The sequence below is a fragment of the Tauraco erythrolophus genome, chromosome 4 (assembly GCF_009769465.1).
Source record: "Tauraco erythrolophus isolate bTauEry1 chromosome 4, bTauEry1.pri, whole genome shotgun sequence".
NCBI lineage: Eukaryota > Metazoa > Chordata > Aves > Musophagiformes > Musophagidae > Tauraco > Tauraco erythrolophus.
The window spans coordinates 63,931,407-63,944,095 of NC_141468.1; the positions used below are offsets into that span (position 1 = coordinate 63,931,407).

The 12,689-nt window shown below is 34.4% G+C and overlaps 1 protein-coding gene across 2 annotated transcripts in view; it reads left to right on the forward strand.

The window, feature by feature from the left end:
* Positions 1-8,582, forward strand: part of SLC41A2 (solute carrier family 41 member 2) — a 48,208-nt gene extending 39,626 nt beyond the window's left edge. For both annotated transcript variants that reach the window (XM_009985474.2, XM_086610292.1), the window contains one exon: positions 8,397-8,582. In XM_009985474.2, the coding sequence (XP_009983776.1) occupies positions 8,397-8,582 (186 nt within the window). The remainder of the gene's footprint in view (positions 1-8,396) is intronic.
* The last annotated feature ends 4,107 nt before the right edge of the window (positions 8,583-12,689 follow it).

Here is a 12,689-nt window from a genome sequence, read left to right on the forward strand (position 1 = left end):
TCCTCTTTATCTTCTGTATTTGGCCATAACAGGCAGTTTGGGCTGTATTTACTTTGAAACTGAGCAAGAGTATTGCACACTATAACTTCTTGTGGGTCTTGACAGATTTACAATTTGGAACCCCATGTTTTTTAAACACCTTCTGAAAATATTTAATAGATTCTTTTCCCCATTTTAATTATTCCAGTGTTTTTCTAGTAGTGATTATTGTAGTTTGGCGTACCTCTAATTAGAGCAGGTTTAAAATTTTCAGAGACAATTCTTGCTTTAACCCTTAAATCTTGAACATTTTTTATTCAGCACTTCCCTACTGCAGTTGTGTGGTTTTAAGTTTCGTCTTTCTTAAGGAAAACACTTAAATATTTGTACTCATTCCTCTTCCCTTTCTTCAGTGACATCATCTATGCACCTGGATATAGTAAAGAACAGTTTTCACACTGCCATTTCTTTTGACGTAAGCCAATATCTACTGATCTCATTTTTCCAGAATTCCTTTGTATTTTTGTCCTCCCAATGAGAGCTTTTCCAGTTCTGCAGTAAAACTGAAAAACTTCACAGCTAATTATTGTCATTTCAATTATCAACAAAACAAATCTATTGACAGTCTTTCCAGCAGTGGGAGATCTATATTCTGGGCCTTTTTGCATTTATTTTCACTTTTCTTGGAACGTGTATGAGAATGGATGTCAAAAACGACAAGCCTGCTTGCAGGCTATATCTTTCATGTTTCAGGTGGTAGATGAGAATTTAATAGAACATAGTGATTCCCAAAGGTAAGAGTAATTATGGTTGGTCCTGTTGAGGAGGTTTGATATTACTACTTTGCCCTTTCCAGTTCCTGGCTTATATTGAGCTGCGGAGTGGAAAATGTAGCTGAATATTGATTATGGAAATATACCACCTATTTACATTTTTTCCACTACATTAAAAATTTAATGCTTAATTAAAACACAACAACAGCAACAAAGTGAATTTTCTATCTTTAAAATTCGATTTTCTATTGTAAGGTATTAATTATCTAATGACATATGTTACAGTGAACTGAAATAGATTGTTAATTAACTTCAAGACCTGTTTATTATCTCTGATTGTCCAGCTCTGTGTTTGTTTAAAATGGAGAAATTAATTCAAATTTAAAGTTCAAACCTAGAACTGGAATTCCTTCAAATTCAAAGTTCAAACCTAGAACTGGAATGTAATAGTAAGTTGAAGAAACTCAAAGAAATGCTAACACAAAAACTTTAATTATGACTTTTCTCTTTATTCCTCTGTCAGTTTATGCTATTCCACATTATCTCTACAGTAAGTTTGTAACATGTATATGAATTCTATTTGGCATTTCAACAAGACTTTTTCAGATTGTCTGTAAACTTCAATACCCTTCTTCCTAAAGTGATAAAATGGAATTTATTTGCATTGCAAACTCCATACAGTATTACTGAAGTTCCATTCAGATAGTTAACTTCATTTTGATCCAATTCTGATACTTTCATTGTTTGGTTTTTATTTTTTCACCATCCATGCCTACCAGATTCTTTCCTCTCTTCTCCCTCCCTGTTCTTAGTTATTCTCTCCCCAGCATGTCATTTAATTGAAATATTTATTGGAAATAAGTAATTAATGCAACATTATGTACATTAGCAATAGTATGGTTTAGTTATTATTGATCAAACATATGCTATGTAGTGTAAAACAAAGTACAGTTTCACTGAATATGTAGTTGTTTCATTACATTAAGATATCTTAAATAAGATGAGTAGCCAGTGTTATGATCTGCATTCTCTCTGATTCCCTTATGAAAAAAATGATTCTGTGTTTCTAGATTTAAGAAAACCCAGAAAGTGTTTTATTTTTTTATTTTGCTTTTCCTACCTGTAATAGTACAGTTGTTTCTGTTCTTTAAATAAATACATATTCTTGAAATGTTCTTCAATTAAATTTATAAATTGGTTTGGTTGAAATCCAAGGCTGTGCTCCCTCCAGCTTTAGTGGGGCTAGGATTTCACAATTATATTTTCATAAAGGTGGAGAAAACTGCACAAATATTTATATTAATGTGCATTCAACTAGAACTTTTAGGCTTGAGTTCAAAAGGTCTGAATTAGCTCTGTAGAGAAGAGTCTGTTTTGTGTTTATGAATGGCAGCGCCAGAGGAAAATAACAAAAAAAATAATTATGAGGAGGGTATACCCTGTAAGTAGGTAGGGTACTTCTCATAATGCCATGTACAGTATCTGAGCAAGCTAATGTGCATTAACAAAAACCAGTATATTGATTTTAAACATGTTTTGGATTTGGCAAGTGGCCTCTCTTTAAGAGGAATACTCTTGAAAATTCTACAAAAACGAGTCACACAAGCACATACAAGTACGCTTCATGCAGTTACAGTTTGGCATTTGACCAACAAAGAATATATTAATTGAAAAACAGTCCTCCTCTTATACCTCACAAAGGCATAGCTATTTTTTTACTGTATGAGGCTATGCACTGAGCAAAGTTTCATCCTCTGTCTTGTCGACCTGCAGTAGAATGAGAGCAGCACTGGAATTGCCAAGCCATCAGTCCTGGCACACGGCTCTGAGCATTCAAAGGCAGCCTCTGTTCTGCACCTTCTCACTGAGCCAGTAAAATGCCCTCTGAGGAATTTTCACACCTCCTAACCAAATCTGAGCACACAGTTATGTTAAAGACTGGGGGAATAAACAAACAATAGGAGATTCCCAGAGCCATTACCAAGCAAATAAGTAATTCTAAAATGCAGTCCTCCTTATCCACTGAAGGTCAGATGTCTACTGCTGTGAAGTAACTTTTGCAGTGTTTCAGGGCTGTTTGGGGCAATAGAAAACCAAGAATTCAGCAGTGCTCATAATGACTTTCTGCTCACATCAAAAATGTCTTGGATTTCTCACTAGCATGAGGATTCTAGTGATGGTATGGGCCTCTTTGATGTGGAAAAATAGCTCATGGGGTCTACTGTACGTTACAGAGAAATAAGAAAAGTTGTGGTTATAGAAAAAATATTGATGCATTTTAAATAATACTTTTTCTAATAGGAAAGGTTACTTCCAAAATGTAGAGTATATGACTGCTATAAAGACTGCATGATTCAAGGAAATATGGAAACTAAAGTCCAAAGTCAGACAGTTCTGCATGTTCAGTGCTTTCTCATTGCAGTGTGAGAAAGCAGACTTGCCAGATTCATTGGGATCTGAATGTGCATTCACCTGCTCTATCACTTCTGTTGTAGAAGCCTGGTTCTTACCAAGACATTAGCAGGGATATATCATTTTTGCCTCCAGAAGGCTGAGCTCAAAGTATTTATGTATGTGGCATGACACACTGAGTTGTGCTACAGCTAGTGCATGTCGAGCATACCTGAACACTTAACTGTCTGGGTTGCACTCCTCTTTCAGACATCTGATAAACAGCCTGAAATTAGTACTATCTTGGTCAAGCCAGGGTGTCTGGCAAAGCTACAAAAAAATCAAGCAGACAGTCTGAGGAATGTGGATTCAAACTGTGGAATAAGAAAAAAGTTCCTTCCCCAAAAATTACATCAATATAATCAAATTGATATGGAAACAGCTCCAGTTAAAATGGTATCCTCTTTTTTACTTAGACGAGGTTTTAGTCTTACATAAATGTATGCTATGCTGTCTGGGTACTTGGATATCATAGCGTAGTTAATACCACTTAGCTACAACACAAACAACAGCAAGAAAGAATTTGCTGTTCGCTGGTTTCTTTGCAGCTGAAGGAAATCTCTCTATGTTTGGAGGAAATGGTGACTTGTTTCCCCTGGACATGATACACACCAGATACGCTACCTGAGAAGACAGTGGAGAAAAATTTCTTTTGAAAAATATATGTAGATCCTACTCTGAGAGTTCACTGACTACAGAATTCTGGCTGTAGACAATGGCAATTCAGCAAGTAAATTCAGTGTAGATCTATTATGAGTCCTTTACAGTTACTACTTAGTTTTACATGAAGACATCAAAAGCCATTTAAAATCGAGAAATGTAATATATAATTTAAAAATTAACTTAATGAAGGGTCAAAAACCACAAGAAGACCTAAACCATAAATCTAGTGACAATGATATCAGAGTCAGGACACAGTAGGTTTTAGAGGTCCTTGGGTTTTTCACTCATAATTTAAAAAATAAATAAATAAACTTGCCTTTGAATTCCCTGGATTTATAAGAGTTCTTATGCAGTAATTACCAGATCTCGTCATGGTTACTTTAAAGGTTAATTTTGAGTCAATATAAGCTTGAGAGTGAAGCAGAATTAAAATACATTTGAAAAGAGGTTACCACAGTTTGTTTGCATCTGTGTATCCTGTCTAAAATAACATGCAGGATACCCTGTCCAAGTCATGCTAAATAAACTGCTAAAAGGTCTTCATTCTGTATGCTAAATACTAGAATTTTGACAATACCTGTGTGAAAAAACATATACAAATATATAAGCTAAACTTTCTCTTTCCAGTCTGGTGCTGGAATTCTAATCACAGCAACTAATGTATAAACTGATATAAACATGAAAGATTCAAACCTGTTTTACAAATATTATCCACTCGAATGTTATACTTTTTATCATTGTAAATTTGACACACATTCACTGATGAAATATGGTCATCCCAGATGAAATAAACAATAAAAATATAATAGCATCCTGCAATGTATCAATTAGGCTATAGGGAGCTTAGACAGTATTAAGAATGTTTGGAGGAAGTTATGTATTTTTTATTTTAAATAATACAGTTTCGTTCTTTTCCCATTTCAGAAGTAATGAGAAATTAATTTCATGAGAAAATGCAGATAGCTTTTAGGGGTCCTTACTACATGCAAAATACCCCAAAACTTTTATTTAGCTAACCTTGTTATTTGTATCTAAAGACCTGCACAGAAGGAAAGTAAATTTTGTGCTCAGTAACAAAGGAAAAGACTGCTTTGTAGTGCATAATGTTCCCATTTCTAATCTAGCATTCATAAGATTTGAGCTTTAAGTAGTAAGGCTCACTCTTATTTAAGCATTCATATTCAATTTCAGTTTCAATCTGATATTCAGAATTTGAATCAGAAAGTTCAATATTGAGAATTAATCTCTGTTTCTGTCCTTTGTTGTACAAAATGATATGTATACTTGTACTCCTTATTTTCAGATTCTTCATCACTAGGGTTTGATAAAGACTTCCCTCTTGCTCTTTCCTGCCTCTCCCTCCCTCCCTCCCTCCCTCCCTTCCTTTCATTCCTATTACTATATTCTACTGCTTCTTTCTTCCAAGGACCTCTTTTGAAAATGTGACTGATAGGTCTTTTTAGAAATGCAGTCTAAAATTGATAATGTCTTTAGTTTCATTTTCCTCCGTTCTGATTGTATTTTTTTCCAGGAGAGCAATGACTTAACCTGATCTTCCTTTTAAAATATCAAAATATCTGGCTGTATTTTTGTGGTCCTTGCTCTGGGCTTTTTTTTTTTTCTTGATCTATAGAGTGTCTCCCTTTCCTTAGACAGATCTTTTTATGTGTTTAGATATTTAGGGGTTTTTTACCTTTCTTAAAGCTTGGGATTATTACATTCTTCAGTCTGTGAGAATTCCTAGGGCTCTGATTTTGTAATTCTACTACTCATCTCTTTTTTTGAAAAAAATACTTTATCGTTCTCTTTCTATGTATATTAAATAATTAAAAAATACTAGCTCACATCTTGAAAAGTTCTGCATATATTTACAAGCTTTTCTTATCACTTTTGTACAGCATTTCATGCTAAACAGATAATTTTCCTACTATCTTATTAGGCTTTTCTGTAATGTTGATCCCTCTATTTTTTTTCTTTCAAAACCAGCTGGTTTTCAGTTTGAAGTCTGGAGGCTTTCTTCCTTATAGCCTAAGTGCAGAGCAGAAGTACACAGTATTTGTACTGCTGTGCCATCTGCGTCACTTTGCTGAAATAAGTATAGGTCACTGATAAATCCCAGAAAATGTGGAGTGTTGTGCCACTAAAGTAACAAGTCTCTTTTGTATGATTTTTCTTTCTTTTTTTTTTTTTTTTTTTTAACATCTGTCAGATCTTTGTGAGTGACTTTTCTTATCACTATGAATTCAAGGACTGTCTTACTTTCAAAAATTCAGCAAACTCATAGGTAGGACTTTTGCTTTTTTTTTTTTCCCCAAAATAACAGTTGATTGATGACTTTGATCACCCCTCTTAACATTGATAAGAAGCAAAATCCCATTAAAGATGTAAGTCACATTGATTGACTTTTATCTTGCAACACCAACTACTGTGGCCAAATAAGTATCTATTTTCAAAGACTGATCTGTATAGTTCTTAAATGTTAGTGAGTTTGTAGCCATGCAGATGCGTGATGATAGCATTATTCCTTCACCACAATAAAGGCTGGTGAACTTCAGTCTTGTAACTTATTCTGTAAACACAATGTCCCAACTGCTATCACATGCTGTTATAAGCATCAGTTAATATAACATGATATAACTTTTTTCCTATTACTTGCAGAAGCCGGTTTTGTTATAATTTGTGTTATGTGTTATGCACCCATAAGTTAATATAGCAAAAATAATTATTTGGGAAGGTTTTCAAAACTTATTTCCAAACTACCCACTTTTCACAGTAGTCTAAGTCAGTTATTTTAGGGTGGAAAATACATAGACAAATTAAAGATTTTCATGTCATGATTTTTAAAAGCCAAAAATGTATACTGTCATTTAAATTGGACTGTGTATGTCATATCTAATTGGTTGTGTTATATAAATGCATTATAAATTATTCTTGGAAGGAATGCTCTCATCTTCTAATAGAACATGCATAACTATTGTTGATGTGAGGCGCTACAGAGTCTTCTGTGCACATCCTGTAGGAGATGTTAATGTACAGTATCTTTTATAAACAGACCTCTTTTAGTCTCTGCTAGAAGAAGGAGCCGACTCAAAGAATCTGATAGTCTTCCAAAGAAAACATCTGTTTTAAATATATTTGTTTGGATTCCAGTCAGCACACCTAGGGCTTGCATAATTAGCTTAGACTACAGAGTTCCCTTTTCAGAAGATATGTTTATATAAATAAGCCATGCATTTTTCATTAAGCAAATACTCCTCCCTTTCTTTTTTTTTTTTAATTAGAAATTCAGGCTTATATTTTAACATAGACTTCTGCAAAGCAACGATTAATTGAGAAACTTTTTCAACACAAAACACAATTTTTTATATGACATTAATTTTACTTCTCCACTTTTGTGGAGAAGTGTCTGGCAACCATCTTATTTCAATAGATGATTTATAAAGATGCTTTTGATACCAGTAATTGATAATTTACTAAATAAAATACCAATTTTGTACCTTTTACTACTTTTGATACTGTATATTCTTTTAAATGTACATAGTAGACTTTTTAAAAATGAATTATGGTAGTAACTGTCTTAAGTTTACCTTTCCTAAAGATCTGATTAACTAGAAATACATAAAATACAGTGTCTATTTCATCTTAAGCAGCTCCTTAGAAGAGATAAGAAATGGAAGTTCAGTTAGTGGTCCTTTCTCCATTCATCTTATGCCATGCCATACCACATGATTCCACTGAACCAGAATCTCTTATCATGCAGCTGTGCGACATTAAAAGAATTATTTTTTAAAATTGGATTAATGATTGTGCATACCTTTGGTATTAAGATCAAACCCCTCAAATGTTCAGACATTCACAGTTGGGAAGGAAGTCTTTTACTTTGGGACAAATTCAGCCTGCAGTGACAATTTCATAGTGTATCTTGAAGGTGTGCCTTATTACAGAAGGGCTGAAGCTGGTATTTCAGGCAACAAGTAGCTTCTAGGCCATTTTTTGCAGTTCATGCCACCCAGATGAAACTGTTCTTAATCTGACCTAGTATTCTTTATATCATGTCTGATTTCAGGTCAGTTCTATACATGTGGAAAGAAGAGTTATGCCTGGGTTGAGTGTTTTCATCTGGGGCAACGTCAGTTGGTTCTGAATGATCTCGAAGCCCCACATACTCTCACTGTACAAAATGATGTCTTCTGTGAGAAGTGCAGTTGCATATTTGGTTGGAGTTTTTGCTTTTTCTTGCCATTTTCAGAAGTCCTTAAGTATAGACTGGGTGAAGAATGCTATCAATGATTCAATATGGTCCTTCTACCTGTGCATGTGATTGACTGGGAGAAGTTGGCTAAGTGTCCCTGTCTCTAGTTGTGAGGAGTTTTAGTCTGAAATTCATTCATATTAATTATTTATATTTTTCAAAAGCAGTTGTATACAATAGTGCTGCGTACTAAGGAGACAATGAAGTTGGCAATTGACTTCCTTTCCATGTAACTTATGTGATATTAATACAGATTTTGTTTGTTTGATGTTGCATAGGTGTTTACTCTGTTATGGATTGCTGACTGGATGGTGCACCACTTCTGGAAAAAAGGAAAAGATCCTGACAGTTTTTCTATCCCTTATCTTACTGCACTGGGAGATCTGCTTGGAACTGCCTTGTTAGCTATGGGTTTTCATTTTCTGTGGCTCATAGGTGACAGAGATGGCGATGTCGGAGACTAATTATTCCAATGGGTACAGTGACTTTTCCTAGAATATTGACAAGACTGATCATTCCACTTGAAGGCCCTCAAAGTGATTGTTTCATTTGGTATAAGTAAATCAAGTTGACACAGATATAAAACAGCCTTAATGATTTTAGTTTGGTTTGTTTTTTTAAAAAATCAGATGGAACTAGAAGGGTACTTGAGACCTTTACTCTGAAACCAAGGTGGATTGCTGCTAGTTGAAGACATCTGAGTAGACACAAGGAAAGGCTGGTCAATCCTTTATCAAGTTTTAAATTTTTAAAAAATCTGGTCTTTTAAAAGAACAGTTCCTTGCCTGTATTGCAAACCAAAACAATCTCATAATTGCTCATTCAGTGGTGACAAAGAAGAGGGTAAGACCCAATCAGTGGCTTGCTTTGCTTTTCCTCCTGGGAGCAAAGTGGGGATATATTTTCATTTTACCACAGAAGTGGTTAGTAGACCTCAAATTAATTCTCTTTCATAGACATTACCTGATTGGTGGATGATACATTTTTATCTTACAATTTCAACGCTGCAGCTCTCTGACCATTGCAGACTTGATATCAATAATAACTGTTATGGCGACTTGATCCCTGATTGTCTAAATGTTTTGTCACGAGCTTTATTTTATATATAGTAATATGACCATCAGCATTTATAAAGTTAGACACTTGAGAAGTATCAGGACAGAGGCCTTTTCTCTGTGCTAAAAAGAGCAACCTGATTATTTTGCTGTTGTGATTTATGAGAACAAGAGCATAGTAAAGGCAAATAATGTGACACTGACCTGATGAATAATAATGGGTGAATTATTAAAACTCCTTGTGTTGGAAAGTGTATTTTCATTTAGCAACTGAAGAGATGTTTAACTAACTGATATTAATAGTGTTGTGATAGCCAGTATCCTGATTTTAATGAAATATTTAGAGGTGTTGATTCAAATGTAAATACTGATCCCTGATTAATAGTTGGGGTATAAAAGATTATGTTTCCTTTTTAGGCATTTAGGAAGTTACATAAACTAAAATTCCAGAGTCATCCATCTATAAGCAGAACTCTCCATTCTTGCTAACAGGATTTCTGCTTTCAAACTGTGGAAGTAATATGATCAATAAGGAAAATGAATGCTTCTGAATGATTTATTTTATTATTTGTATACCTCAGTATTTTGAATAATACATTGATCATGAGGACTCTGATTGCCACTTTGAAAAAATGTACTAATCACTCTGTTGTAAAATCTAGTGGGAGTTCCTCATGGCATATGTTTTTTAAAGAATATAACATACATCCTAAATGCATAATTACGTAAGCAACACATTTTAAATGTTGTGTTCAAAAGTTTTAGATTTTGAAACTTAAATTAGACAACTAAATCCATATTGTTGCAATCCTGTAAACGTTAGTCAGACCTACTCAAATGAATTAAATTAATTATGTGGTAAGTGTTAAGGAAACTTCTATAGGTGTCGGTCAGCTTAAACTCTGTGGAAGTTGAAAGTGTTTGCAATTTTGAAAATTAAACCAGCTATTCAGTGCCTACACATGGATATAGATGCCTGACTTTTAGCTCCCTCATTTAAACACTTTTATTTAAGCTTTTTCTTACAGTTATGATAATATAGTTGTTTGAATGAATCATATGTATTATGTCTTTTATTATGTGGGAGAAAGATGAAATCTTTCTAACTTCAGGTTCTCTGACTTTTCTTAGTTTGTATTAATGTTATTTAAAATAGTTTCTTGTATGTAGCATTGCTGGAAATACTCTTATTAAATTGTTTAAAATGAACTAGATGTAACTCTTTTTTTTTTTTCCAAAAAAAAATGGTTACTTATTTTTGGTACAGATATAGATGCTTTTTTTTTTATTCTGATAGAACTGCCATCTAAATTAACTGAGCTGCCATTTCAAGCACTTTTCTCATTAGAGTTACTGGATTTTAAAACCCTTTTTTAATGAATTGCATGATTCTTAAAAATTAAAATTTCTTGAGAAACTTGTGATCTGTGCTTATCTGATGCGTGAGGGCGTTGTAGTATTTAGTCACGTCAATGTCCTTAGTGTGTTAAATATTTCCCCAGTAAATAAAGAACAACGGTTGGTACAGTCTGCTGACAAATGAGTGAGTGTTTAGATTGTGGAACTGGGGAACAAATGTTAAATGGGACAAATTCAGTGAAATTTGAAAAGAGGGAATATGTTGACAGACTGAAATAATCTGGGCATGGAAACAGTAAATTATGGAAAAGTGTAATTCAAAAGTTTGGTACTTCAAGAAGAGAAAAGTTCATTGCATGGTTGAGAGAGCAAAATCCATATCGTGGGAAAGAAAGAGGTGCAAACTTTCACACAGCATTCATTACGAGAGGCAGGAGCAAACAGAGGGAAGTTATTTGGAGAAAAGAATAAAAAGGCACAGCCAAACTCGGTTTTCGCGAAGGGGAGAAAAATATAAGTCGTGTTGCAAGGAGTTGGTGAAGAGGTGGGAAAAGAGATACTTTAGGGAATGGTGACAGTGAGAAAAAAATGAATGCTCTCAGTAAGATATTGTTAAAGAGGAGTTTGAGTAGGGAAAGAAGTATGACATTGATAAAGCAGAAGAAAGCTTGATATCTGGAAGACCAAGTAGTAAATAATCCATGATGAGGAAAGGGGTTCGATTCCCATGTGGAAGGGGCATTTTAAAACCAGTTATACAGGGTTTGCTAACTCTGCTATGTAGTGTTATGAAGGTAAAAAGCTCTTGCCACCAAGTTTAGGGGGCAGTACTATTCTACTACGTAAAGATAATATGGGGGAAGGCCCGAAGGAGTACTTGGATACCAGACAATCTATCATCTACTTAAAAGCTGTATTCCCTAAACCAATTTTAACTCTCATCAAGTCAACCTCTCCACAGTATTCCACCAACTGGACTTTTTAAACGCATCCCAGTAATAGTCAGTTACTTCACTGTATGTGTGGGTAAGAAATGTTACAAAAAATTCTATTGGAGACAAATTGTGCGCTTTTCGTACTGCTCAAAGCATACAATTGAAAGGGACATCCTGAGATGTTATTCTGTCTCTTGTTATCAAAGGAGCCATATTTTATAATCTTGCAGATAAAATGATTGCTCTTTGTATTAAAATTCATTGTGTTTTCCTCCTCTCCACCTGCTAGAAGATTCTTTCATACCTTCCTTTATAATTTCTAGCCTAATTAGGCTGATTCACATCTATTCGCTTTTGTGTCAGCATGTAGCATTTTCTTTATTTGCCTCTGGCTCATATCGGCTCGTTCACCTCATTTAAGCTGCAGGTCATCTCAAAACTCCTCCTGCAAACGTCTTGTACCACTTTCATTCTGCTAATGAGTTAGACCAGACAGAAGCTCGGGTTGCTTTGCCTTTATGAGTTACTGTCTGTAACCTGAGCATGAGTGACTGTTGGAGTGCTCTTGCTTGGCCATTCTTACTGCCTACTCTTTTTTTGCTCTACTTCAGAAACACCTTTAGGGTAAATAGAAGTAGGGTTGGGTTATTTGAAATGTGTATCACCTGCCATTCTGAAGGGGTTTGTGACCATCTCAATTGTTCTACAAGCCTGCATGAAAGGGAACTATTTCTTTTCTTAAACTACAACTACATGCAGCTTTAAAATTTGGAGTCAGAAGCATTTCATACTGCAGGTGTTTTGTTTTCTTTTTCTGTGTAATGCTTTGAAATGATCTTTGCATTCTAGTGAGTTACTGAATGACTCCAGCTTATTTTTAGGGTGATTATATAGCCAGGATAGTTCCATAGCTTTATTATGCTGTTTGATATAGGGGAGGATTTTTCTTTTAAGGTATTTAGATCAATATTTTGATAGCATCACTCTACATCTTGCCTTAATCTGTGATGTTTAAATGTGCAATATCCTCTTCTGCTCCTGTGTTTAATATATTAATTTCACTGGGGCTTTTAGAACACTGATGAGAAACTGGCAAGCAGCAAATTAATTTCAGTTCTTTTTATAATTTGCCAACTAAATTAGACTTTTCTCATACAAAGATTTAAACAGCATGAGGATTAACACTTTATAAATGCAGAATAGTTTGCAGAATCAGGACTCA